We start from the raw sequence: 13,841 nt of genomic DNA, 5'->3' as shown, positions 1-13,841 counted from the left end.
CTTTTCAAAATAGAGCTCAAATTTATAACAGAAAAATCGTCAAATGTTCTTTCTTAATACACAAGTAACATGTTCGAGGGACTCGAGTATTGTATCGTCCAAGTGCACAACATCCAAGAGAGTAAAAAACAGTCGAAAACCAAAGGCGTAAAGTTACATCTGTTAGAACAAATGGAATTATAAACTAACTAACTAAGCTCATAACAAATAAAAGAAAAAAAATTATGCAAATGCATTCGCTTATCGGATTTACATTGCAGCTGATGTGAACAATGGCCAGCAAAGTTACTAAAAATTTACATTTCTTACACTCAATCCCCCACATAGGCACATTATACAGGGGAAAAATTGAGAGACCCTCAAAAAAGAGAAGATAGGCCAAAGAAACAAACAAGAAAAATGAAGGTGAAAAACAGGGGAACAATTTAAAAACACAAACCCCTCTTAGTTATCCCTCTAACTCTCAATAATACCATATATGGCCCTTTTTTTTTTTCTTTTCTTTTCTTTTCTATCCCTAGGGATGGATAAAACCAAACAATTTGATCATATTATCACTTACCAGTAGTAATATAAGGTGTGAGCATGTAGTAAACAACCCTTTTTTCATTTACAATCAATTGGATTAGACGGACCAATTTCCGCGTCAGTGAGCCAAGTCCTCACTACCGACACCTACACTGGACTTATCGATCGTACGCACGTTATATTGATCGTATACTCTTGCTCGGTTTTCCGCCCACCATTGTTCTGCTTGCTTCTCGGTAAACCGTTTTCGACTGCAGTATGGGGAAAGAAAAATGTGATGTGTTATAAAATTATGTATCAATAGACCATATGATTTACAAAAATGATGGTATTGTTAGTACTGTGAGATTAGAGAGATGGGCCACCACGTGACTTATCATACCCACACAACATGCTTCAGAAAATTCAACAACATTAAACAAGAAGAATAAATGCTTGATTCATATTGTTCTTGTCTCATGAATTTCTGATCATTAATAATGACAGGCAATAGCGAATGAATTTCATTGACTTTCCTCTTTAATGCGATGCATAAGATTTCATATCAATGAAATGAACTGTTGTAATGTTAGTTGATTTTTTTTTATAATAGCCTAGGCTTAGATGGTTAGATTGTCCCAAATATGCAATGACAAAACTGCTCACAAGCATAACTAATTTATTTGTCCTTCACTAAGCAACCCTAGCCACCGAAACATGGGAGGATAACAGACTGTTCGTTTTGTGAAAAATAATGATGGAAGCATAGACATGTGCATTGCCTTCTTTTTATAGTTTGATAACATAGCCGTATAAACTATTAACTTCAAATCAACTAGGCTGAAGTTATACCTGAAACGCACTCGCTTGAGATCTTTGGCACCACCCTGAAGTGAGGTAAAAGTGATATATACACCAGGCTCATCTTGCTCAACCCATTCAGCGTCATGTCGAGAATCACTTTCTTTAACCTTGTTACCATTTCTAGTTGTCGAATCGGAATTGGCCGGTCTATTATGGCCTGAACTACGAATACTTGCAGTGCTAGACCCATTAGACAGCAAGTGACTGTTTGATTCTATAACATCGGCTTCAAGAGACATTGTTTGACCATTAGAACGGTCAATTGATGGAGTAACCACATCATTGAAGGGAGGACTGGAGCCCAAGGAGGCTAGAGAAGGTGATTTGATGTTACGAGCTGCTCCAACTGGAAGTCTTTCTGCCATTTCCTTCAACTGTTGAAAACACAGGAAAAAGAAATTTGAAACTTAAGTAAAGATGACAAAACAATATTCAATAGCTTGGATCGCAATCATGAATAGCAGCTACTTAAGTTACATCATATCATTGCCACCCAAAAACATTTGAAACTACCTTGCCTAACTAGTTTTAGATCTTTGAATTAGCGAGAACATAAGTAGACTTCTTTTTGCCCAAGGAAAAATGCCTAGTGTAACCCTAACAGCTATAGGTTAAGATAGCACTAGCGGTACAAGAATCTTAGTTCCCCAGTAAAATTTGAAATTTGTGCAAGAGGCGGTGGACACGTTATCTTACGGACACCTCCATCCAAGGTAACTAATCTCACCCAGAATTCTTCACCACCCAAATGATAAAGCTAGATAAGTCCAGTTTCAAATTCAGTCGACAAGAAGAGGATGTTGTATGCATAGGTAGACTAAATAAAGTGATTGAAGCTGAGACACTATTCCAACTATTACAAAAGGGATATAATTTGGTATTCATGATTAATGATTTACTATCTTTTTGAAAAGGAAACAAGTCTCACTATTATTAATATTGAAAAATAGAGAGACAAAAGTTCAATGTACATGAGGCTTATACAAAGAGTAATGGGGCTCAAGTAAATGCCATGCACGATGTCCTATTTTCAGGTGAGAAACACAAACAATAACGGACATGCATATATTCTCATAAACCAGCATACCATCACATACAAGAATACATGACTTACTTGGGCAGTAAGTGACATGATTACTTCCTTTGCTGCATTGCACTTTGTCGCTTCTGCTGCAGCAAATGCCAGTGCTTCCTTCAACTGTTTGGTTGTTCTTTCCATCTCAACTTCTTGAAGTTGAGCTTTACGGGTAAGATTTTCAACCTACAAAAGAAATTGATCGGCAAGACCAATGCATTTAGAAACTCCTAATTAACTACGGTTTCTGTACAGTAAAGAAAAAAGGTCGATGTAGACAAAGCAATCTGAAACCGAATCTAAAGGCCTTAAAGAAGTTTTTTAGATAAATAAATATTTCATTATCTGTATTAGAAAAAGTGATTGCCTGCAACAATTTTGGGGAGAAATAATCAATTAACTAAATAAGACAATACTTGTATACCTCTGGTTTTAAATGCTGCCTTATTTTCTTTATGCCTCATAGGTTTTGCTCAAGTGGAAACCAATTTAATAATTGGACACTTTGACAATGAAATTGCTAATAAATCCACCATAAAGAATAATGATAAGGAATGACACCTTCATTCTTCTACATCATCATCTTTTGTATCACAGGAATCAAACTAGTGCAACTACTTCTCTCATAATTCCAAAAAGAAAACCTACTTCTCTCAAGCCTTGAAGTGGCTGCATCACCATGGGAAAATTTGTATGCTACGTGACAATTTTTTGCTAAAAGAAATATAGTGATTTAGTTTCTCAAAATTGGGTCAACATGAGCTTAACTCAACTGGCACTAGTGTATGTTGAAGACCAAAAGATCCATGGTTCAAATCACCTTTCACTCATTTGTACTCCAACAAACAAAAAAAGAACTTCCCAAGATTGTTAACTTTCACATACCATCAAATTCAGCAACAAAATTATAGTCATGAAAATTCATATGATCAACTCAGTTCAAGAAGCTTAGAGAAAAGTAGATCCCGTGTACCTGAGCTTTTAACTTAACAACCTCCTGGCTAAGACTATCATTTGTCCTTTTGGCATCATCAACTGCAATCTTTGGTGAAGTAAGGCCTCCAAGAGTTGGAGTAGGTGTTGTTGAACGAGGTGGACTTGCTCGCCTTGATATAGGGGATGTTGCTCTAGAGACAATTCTAGAACCAGGAACCGAAGCAGAAAAGAATTTTTTAGATGACCCAAACACTGGATTGAATGATTTAGAAATAGCTCCCCACTGGGATCCTCCATTTGGAACCGGTGACACCCTGCTACTATTACATTCGAACTTTTTGTTTTTCTTGGAAAACTGGTTTTCCCCTTGCTTCACAGACTCCATGGAAGAAAATCGAGCAAGTTGAGCACGAGACTTAACAGACTCTGGTTTCTCCTCTTTCTCAACAAAATCAGTGGATCCTTGATTGATACTTCTTCTTCGGCTTACCGAAGACTGAGAAGAAGCATCAGTTTCAAGTGCCTTCCGTAGTTTGTTATAACAGTTATCACATACACGATATGGTTTGTTAGGATTTGGGGCCATTGAAGCCTTGTGACATTTCTTACTACTGCAAGAATGACAAAAGACAAGTCCACAATTATAACAGTTATGTCGCTTCCTTTTGAAGTTAAATGGTAAGTGGCAGCCAGAACACATAGACTGATCAAAACCAGAAACCCATTTATGAAGGCAGATAGCTGCAGTAAAATTTGTACCACATGCAATGCTTTTAACTTGCTTGTCTTTCAAAGCTTCTACTAACGTTGGTGAATTTCGGTCATCCGTGTCACCATGACCCAAACGACCATTTGCACCCTTGCCCCAAGTGTAGACTTCAGTTCTTGAAGTTAAAACAGCAACATGATAGGCACCACAAGCTATTTCTTCCACAAAACTTTTTGAAAGCTTTCCTTCAACTCGAACAGGAACCTTCCCATCAGCATGAGGATTGCCTAACTGGCCATATACGGGACTTCCCATTGTGTAAACATGACCGGATGTCGTAAGGGCAACAGTCATGCTGTGCCCACATGAAACTCGACAAAAGTTAGGGTCAACAAGAGCTGCCACGCAAGTGGGCACTAGTTTAGTCTCTTTGTCACCATGCCCTAGTCGACCCTTATCACCATCTCCCCATGTAAATAGCTTCCCTGAAGAGCAATTACTGGAACTTGAGCTTCCAACCATAACTTCAACTACGGCAGCAGTATGCCAAACACCACAAGCAGCCCGCACAGTGCGTAGACCCTTGAGAGATTCCACTTCCCTAGGCATTGTGACACTGCCGCGATCTCCATGGCCTAAAACACCAAAAGTTCCATCACCAAAGGTAAAAAGTTGCCCTGCAGAGGTTACAACTGCAGTGTGCCAAGGTCCACAAGCAATGGAAGAGACATGTATGCCCTCCAATGGTCCATTTATCTTTTTGGGAATCCAGTGGCTTACTTCATTCCCATGGCCAAGAAGACCAAAATTGTAAGTTCCATCACCCCATGTGTACAAATCACCAGAGAGGGTAACAGCACATGTGTGATACTCACCACAAGATACCAATTCAATGTTTGTATTACCAAGGGCATCTACAAGCTTTGGTTGCAAAACATCAGAATCAACACCATGCCCAAGCCTGCCTCCTGATTCCTCCCCCCATGTGAAAATTTCTCCTTGCTTTGTCACCAAGGCAGCATGACGTCCACCACAAGCAATGTTCTGAACATCCAGAACTACAGCAGATTCCAGTGCTTTAGGAAGCAAAGAATCCATTTTGAGACTGAAACAACTTCCAACTTTATGACTTCCACCACCAAGAACACCATCCCCAGTTCCTTCACCCCAAATAAAAACATCCCCCAAGGCATCGCCGTCATCATGACCTGAGCCTTGGCTGGAAGAGCTAACAGCACTTGATAAACTAACTCGAAAAGCATCAATTCCCATTGCTTTCATCGGACCATGCATTTCTGAGCTACCTGATGATAAAGAATTGACTGATATACTGGCAGAATCAGAAGGGAAGAACCCCTTGGGAGGAACAGTGTACAATATAACATCTGATAACGCCTTATCCATTCCATTTTTAGGAGGACTTCCATATGGACTCTGAAGTCGAAAATCACCGTCCTAAATTTTGAAGGGAAAAAACTTTACTTATGACTCGTCTAAATTTACTTTTCACAATAGACGAGGTAAGGGATAAATAAATTACCTTTTGCAAGCTATCATTACTACCAAACGGTGAATTAAGGGGAGAGCTTCTTCTGGTGTAAGTTCGAGGACTATTTGCTTCAGATTGCATCCCATCACTCCTAGATTCTGTTCTCCATTTACGGTGATGACTACGGGAAATTAATGTTTTCAAACCATTGAACCAAACTTCAGCTTCATCTTTATCCTTGCAAATCTAGTATGCAGAATAAAGAACCAGATTTTTAGAGTTTAAAACAACAAAGTAGTCAAGATAAGTAAGGGTGAGGGTGAGGCCAATGAACTGAAAGAAAACAGAAACATAAACAAAATAATAATATACCAAATCTAAAGATCTGTCATTATATATTAGAGAAAACGACTGGTATTCCTTCTCTGGCCGTGGATACCTTTGAAATATCGGCTGCAAAGTTTTGTGAAACAGATCTGATCAGCATATAGCATACATATATGATAGATCATAAAGTCACAACACAAGTAAAATAGTCACTGTTTTCCACTAATTGTTTTGGTCAAAATAAGCCTAAAAATATAGGTACGGTTCAAATCTTATATACCTAAAATTTTCTTAAATATAATATTTTGATTATAATACCACCGAATGTTCTACCTTGATTGCTAAAAAAAGATTAAAATGTCCTCCGGAATACACAGAAGAAATCTCAAAGTCTAAGGAACAAAACAAATTGGTGTAAAACTCAACTACTCAAATAATCAAATTTACTAGGTATATGAAAATGCCAAAATATAAATACCAGTTAACCTCACTTTTTTATGTGGAGGGGAAAAAGAAAAACACTACACAGACAACTTATGTGCTCAAAGTGGTTCTTCCAAGGATGCTGTATGATGAACCTATACAAAGATCGAAATAGTAAAGCTAGTTTAACATAGAACCTTGAAATGAGATGTACATTAAACATCTTCTCCTTAGTATTTCTGTTATTCTACACTTTTTCTAGGTCGGTTGGCCGTAGGCCAGCACATGAACCTTCTAGGATGGATTTAACAACATAGGTGACAAGCCAAGCAGCTTAAAGTTTCAAAAGCCACCACGTTCTTAACTTTATAAATAGACCAAAAACAATGTCACCAGCCACCTTTTTAATTGTGAATCTTCAGTGTATAAGAAGTTAGAATATTAGTGCTTTCTCAAGTTCAGAGAAATAAGCAATACCGAGTTTTCTTGATAGTTATCATAATATCACATCGGATGCAAAACAATGTAAGTGGCCACAAATGCAGGGAAGAAAGAACATAGGTACTAAAGAAATCAAATCTTTAGAAAATGGTACTTACAGTGCGTTGCCCAGATATTATTCTAGAAACATGGCTTAGTTTAAGGAGTTTCTCCTCTTTTCCTGAAAACCAAATTAGAACAGACTCATCCTGAAAACATAAAACCATCACCAATCACTTTCAGTTCTTATGGTAATTTCCCATGCAACAAAGATCAGTCATAGTACGGAGCTCCATCAACAACCAAAGTAAAAGAAAAGAGTGTGACGTGATCAGTTTAGTATTGGTTTGATTACATTAGGATCTAAAACACGTCAAATTGTCTGCCCTTTTCTAATCCAATTCCATTGGAATTTAACTCCATCAAATTTTGGGGGAGAACGTCATGTTATCCTACTGGACCTGGACATCTATTTCTTTATGAAGATAAGTTATCCAAGTAGATATGGATACACAGATAAAGATTCCATTTTAATTAAATCAATTAACTAGATATTTTCATACGTAAGATGTAATGTTCCCATAAACATGATCTTATCTACTAAAGTTAATTCACCATTATGGTGTTGAAACTGAGTCTATCCAATCAGAAGGTATATCATGCAAGAATAATGACTACTGCAAACGTGTAATTTATGAACAACCCCTACAACAATTTTGTTCAAAACATAACCAAACTTACATTAGAAAGCCGGAAAGGACAGAATTTTGGTTTTCCCCTCCTTCCATACTTTAGCAGATAGGCTCCCTTCTTTAGCGCAATAATAGACTGAAATATGTAAAGCAGAAAAAAATATTACATACTACATTATGCGTAGGCCATCTAAGTGCCTTTTAGAAGTTTGGCTATTGAGTGGTGGAAATGTAGATGCTACAGATTCTAGGCAAGAAATTATATGGTCAAGCGGTAACTGTTGAAAATCAAAACTAAAATAATAATAATAATTAGACGTGGACATCCAGATAGACTTTAAAACGGGACAAACCTCACACCTCTTCTAAGAATATTAGTCATCTCGTTTTACATTTTCCTCTCTACAATCTCAAATACTATATTTCGCTTGTCAATAGCCTTGAATATGTTACCAATTGACATCAATGGCTCAAACGACTAGACTTTGGAATCTTTTTGACTATTTGGATCAATAAATGAGCATACACAACACAGGAACAGAAACGTAGGTTGATTCCTTTGCAATGATTGCTCGTGGAATCAAAAAATGATAGCTAGAATTTGATCCTATGAATTAAATTTAGACCCAGGGCATTAATGTTGAGACGGGATGTGACAGTTCAGCTAGATTCATCTTCTACCACTGTCATTGTTCAAGAGAGTGGCCTAGTTATCCTAGATCAACAAAATTGAGTGTCGGAAGCATCCTTCAGTTAGCCTACGCAATATTATGAAATCATAAATCAAAAGATCATATGGAATCTTCCAACGTTTAAATTATTATACCAACGCCGAATTGCCTCATTAGAACCAGAAAGTGAATCTCTCCAGAAAAGAGTCATCAAACATTTAGCACACAACTTCCTTCAACTAATTAATTTACTCTTCATATCCCGTTGAGTGCTACCAAACTTGCATCCAGAAATTCACTAAAAAAATTATTCCAATTCAACTTCTGATGCAGCATCGCAGTCAAAAAACGGCACTCATTTACACTGAAAGCGAGACTAGAGCAAGCAAGTGATGGCGACGGCAGTGCAAAACGATACTGACAAAAAAATTAACTACTTCATTTATACGATTGTCACACTGATTTGAGAGAAACATAGCCAAAAAAAAAAAAAAAATCCGTTATAATTTCGCAAATCATGAACAACATTAAGTTTGAGTATTACAATCTACAAGGATATAAAAGAGTAAAAAGTGGATTATGAGAGCACCTGCTCGATATCCCTTTCCACCGGACCATTCCTATTAAGATCTGAAGTCATCCTATCCATCCTCGACATCAAGTTTTTTCCCCCACTTGAACCCTCAAATCTGAAAACTCAACTCAAACTCATCCATTTTCATAACCAAGCGCCTCCATTGACCACTTCACGCCAGAAGCCGCTCACTCTACACCTAAAACTCAAATTCAACAAGTAATCCCAATCTACACCTCTAAAATCATCCATCTCAATTACTCAAAACTACACAGCTGCCGTCCGATTCATCCAACCACCGGTATGAAACTGCAGTGAGTCTGAATCAGTATAGCTGCAAAATTGTTGAATGAGTTGGCTGAATTGGGTTAATCAGGAAGGTGGTTGAATGAGTTGACAGGACTGGGAGAATATAAGAGAAGATAGCTAGGTTAAGAATCAAAAATGGGGAAAAAGAAGAAAACAGTGGTGAAGCTCCATAGATTGGCGTGAAGAAGGAGAAAAAGTTCGAGGAATAGGTGTGAGTGTAGGAGAAGAAGTACCTGAGCATGAAAGTGCAAGAAAGTGAAAGAGAAAAACTGAGAACTATGATCTGATTCGGAGTTGTTGAAGGGAAGAGAGAGAGAGTAGAAAGTCGAGGAGAGAGAATGACAGAGAGTGAAGAGCAGGACGAATAGAATGAATTTCTAAAAACTAAATATTATTTCATAATATTATTCGAACTTAGGAACAAATGTGAAAAAAAAAATTAAATAATAAAACTTCAGAAAAAATGTATTTACAAATATAAAAAATATCTAGCTAGTTAAGATAGATAGATTATTATTTTGTTAAATAAATATGTGAAATTACATTCAACGATACAAAAAATAGCTCATAACATTTTTTATTGCGTATTGCAAATTTGACAAATATGATGATAAACTGGTTTTAAATTTATTATTTTTGCAAAATTTTAATAAATATAGAACAATAAATCAGCTCGTGATAGACTAAGATTATTATAAATAAAGACATTGATATTTGCTACATTTATAAATATTTTTAAAAAATGTACGGTTTAAAATAATTTTTAAATTAAAAATTCAACATTCATTTTGCGTTAATCTTTCTATGTTTAATCCTTTCGAGATATATATATTTAGTCTCTGTAATTTTAAAAGAACAATTTGTATCATATGACAAAAAAAAATTAGAAAAAAACTGTTTATGATACCTCTTTTTTTGTCTATTGTAAATATAGCAAATGTAACGAATAATTAGTTAATATAGCAAATATGACGAATAATTAGTGATATTAAATCATTATCATAAAGCTATTGGAGGGTTATCGGTTTTTAAATTTTTACTCTTGCACTATAAAAAGACGTAATAACATGGGTCTTATTATCATAATTATTTTACTCTTGCAAGCACTCCATTTTAAAAGGTTGTAATAATTGAAAAATACAAAATTTATCTCATGTTAATATATGAAAAATTATTTTAAATAACCAATCCAAAAATATTTACAAATACGAAACAACGTCAATGAAGGAATGATGGTCGAAGTTTATTGCAATATAAATTTTATTATATTCGTAATTTTTTTACTATATTTAAAAATAATTATTGATATTTGCATATCACCGTAAAAATATGTTATGATATTTTGTATTTTTAAAAAAAAAATTAGGTTAAATTGTGCATTTAATCCTTGTAATTTTAAAGATTGCAATGTAGTCCCTACATTTAATTATAATTGGGTTCTTATAATCTAAAATAGTAATAATAATTTTTTCACTTTAGTTGTCATAGGCCATCCTTAAATTATGTTTTACTCACTAAAATAATCTATAAAAAAAGTTTCTAAATGTATTTACCATAAAAGGCTAAGTTAAAAGTTTTAAAATTATGGTTACCTATTTACTTTTGTTACTTTACTTTTTTGGATGAAAATTTATAGTTTTATATTTAATTTCTTATTTCTTTTTGGAGAGAAAATATTAATATTGTTTATTTTTAACTAATTGAATTATACTCGAATAGATAAATATAATAACATTTTTTAATATTTTTATATACATCGATATTGATAGTGCAATTTTATATTAGTTGAGTTATGCTCATATTTGCATTTTGATATTTTATGATTTAAAAAAATGACAATAGAATAATATATGTGTGATTCGTGAATAAAATAAAAAATATCAATTAATATTTTTAACTTTAAATGTGGTATCAATTTAAAACATGAACTTTCATAACGGTATCAATTTACAAATCCGTTAGATTTCGTTTTTAAATATATTGTGTAACTTATAATTTATCAATTAAATTTCTAAATTGGTACGAGTGAATCAATTTAAATTCACTATTAAGTTTGCTATTGAAAATTGTTATTGCATTGATAATTATGTGTGGGTCAACTCTTGGAGTGTTGAATTTATAAAATGAACTATTTTCAAAAGTAGTGTTAAATGACCGTGTCTAAATTAATTCGTTCATACAAAAGTTAGTTGTTTGATTCTTGAAGTTTCACATGAGAAAATGTGGTAATTTTCCTTCAAGTAAAATTAACATTATTAATCGAGTTAATCTCAATTTGGTATTGTAATGTTAGACCACTATTTTTTCAGTACTGACAGTGTAGGTAGAAGATTGAACCTTCAAACACAATAATAGAAAGTCATATCAATTACTTTTGAGCTACGTTTATCTTAGCAATATACCACTACTAAACCTAAGATTTTGAGTGGGTTAGTTAATGCAAAAAAATCAATTATTAAATAATATCATAATTCATTAACATTATATATATATATATGAGATACTAAACCTAAAATTTGGAGTGGGTTAGTTAATGCAAACAAAAATTAATTATTAAATAATATCATAATTATATATATATATATAATACTTTTTAATATAGCAAAATAGAGCAGAATTTCTATATATATATATATATATAATACTTTTTAATATAGCAAAATAGAGCAGAATTTCATATCTACTAGATCTATTATCACTAACAAAAATTTACTATATTTTATAATATTTTAAACCGTTTTATCATTTACAAAAATTATTTCAACGGAATAATGATGCCTTAATTAGGATTTTAATGTTGTTAATCATTTGAAAATAAATGTTGGTGCATATATTAAAATACTATTTATTATATATCATGCTAAAGTTTTTAAAGCATTTAACTCAAATTATCATCATTATCAATATCATTAACTCTCAATTATTACTACTTTGTGAGACATAGTATATATATATATATATATATATATATATATATATATATATATATATATATATATATATATATTTATACATTATTTGACATATTGTTTTATTAATTTATAAAATATTTATCGCGCGTGGAATATTAACAACTTTAAATAGTTGTTTAGGCCACGACAATAAATGAAGGTAATATGTACTAATGTATCATTAGATATTTTAACTAATAAAAATATTATCTTATTATTTACTCGTATCATGACTAATGCACTTAATTAAAAATAATTTTGATTTATTCAAAAAAATTTAGATTAACAGTACAAAGAACAAAAAAATTAAACCCTTTAACTTCCTAAACCAGCCCTATACATATTTATGTTAGTTGAGTTGTGTTTCATCTGGACATAAGTTTTTTAATCTTCCATTTCCTTTGAAACATTGTGTTACTAAAATATGTAAACTTCACCATCGTTCACAAAAGTTTAGTTCAACTGACATCTATAAAGACTAAAAGATTTTAAGCATAAATCTCCCACCCGAGTTTATATCAAAAGAAACAAACCTCAAGAGCTATTAACTAAAAACAAAATGGTATAAGAAAATAAAAGAAATTGGAACAAGAATATTTCAATCATCATCCATCGAGTCGCTTTTCTTTTTTAAGTTGAATGTTGTTTTAAAACCTAATCTTGAAAACTCCAAAACAAAATTGGTTAATTAGAAACATCACCATTACTAAACGTACACATAGTTGAAAATCCAAAGACCAGTAGCGTATATTTTCAAATATTAACTAAAGAGAAAAAGAAAGAAAGTTGATATGATAAAGTGACAATGGGCACGATATTTTGTCAATTTTGGATGTTGACATTTGCACTTTCCATTTTCTCCCATTCTTCGTCGGTTGGACCTTGACACATGCCCAACTAACAATCTCCATTTTCTCATTTCCTTTTTTTTTCTTCTTTTATATATGTATTATGTATAAACGAGTTTTATACATTAATTATCAAAAATGTCCAAATCGACAAATTATTTACACTTTCAGATAAAATTAAAATTAAGTGTAATAAGTTTTGGAATAATGCAGTAGTTTGAATTTTTTATTATCCTTAAGAAAATTTCTTTTAGATTTTTATAAAATAAATTAAAATATTTACAAGCTATAAACAAAATTTTGGATTTTATCACGGAAAGTTTTCTATCACTATAGCATATCAATGACTATGAGTGATAAAATTTGCTATATGTTGTAAATATTTTGTAAAATCTACTATTTTTAAAAGTTCTCCTATATATATTATTCTATTTTTTAGGGTTTTTTTTTTCAAAAAATAGACAAAATTTACAAACTATTTACATTCCACGTAACAAAATCACTAAAAGACAAAATTCATTATACTTATTTTAAACAATCTTTTTATATATATAAAACTGCATTTTAAAATGAAATGAGTATTGCTTGTTTTCTAATAAGTTAGGGCAGGTTTGAAACAAGGGTTATAAGCCTAAATTATTATAGTTTGGTTAGAATAATTTATATTTAAGGTGGAAACTATTTGAATTTGAGAATGAAACAACAAACATTGTAGAAAATAATAAAAGAAATGATGATGTAGAATAGCAAAAATTAAATATTGTAACTAATGACGATTTTAAAGTACTGTCTACATGTATCTAGTTGAAAATTTTTAATTTGAAACTTTTAAATAATACTTACCATAACATAAGGTAATTATTACAATCTTACATCGTCTTTGTCCCAAAACATCAAACACCTTCTTATTATTTACTTCAATTTAAATTCTTTTATATTTATAGGTTAAATTAGAGTGCTTAGTCATTAATGTTACAAAATGGTTT

At 32.6% G+C, this 13,841-nt stretch overlaps 1 protein-coding gene across 1 annotated transcript; it reads right to left on the bottom strand.

Moving 5' to 3' along the window:
• Window position 1: 1 nt before the first annotated feature.
• Window positions 2-9,434, bottom strand: LOC101207486 (PH, RCC1 and FYVE domains-containing protein 1). Its single transcript, XM_011659318.2, has 10 exons — window positions 9,290-9,434; window positions 8,763-9,149; window positions 7,552-7,638; window positions 6,930-7,019; window positions 5,953-6,033; window positions 5,632-5,826; window positions 3,420-5,546; window positions 2,486-2,632; window positions 1,360-1,745; window positions 2-779 (listed from the first exon to the last, which is right to left on the bottom strand). Exons 2-10 carry the CDS (start codon window positions 8,829-8,831, stop codon window positions 647-649), a joined length of 3,315 nt encoding a protein of 1,104 aa, XP_011657620.1. The 5' UTR covers window positions 8,832-9,149; window positions 9,290-9,434; the 3' UTR covers window positions 2-646.
• Window positions 9,435-13,841: the final 4,407 nt, after the last annotated feature.

This window comes from Cucumis sativus, chromosome 6, assembly GCF_000004075.3.
Source record: "Cucumis sativus cultivar 9930 chromosome 6, Cucumber_9930_V3, whole genome shotgun sequence".
Lineage (NCBI taxonomy): Eukaryota > Viridiplantae > Streptophyta > Magnoliopsida > Cucurbitales > Cucurbitaceae > Cucumis > Cucumis sativus.
This window is presented reverse-complemented; position numbering and strand designations above follow the sequence as displayed.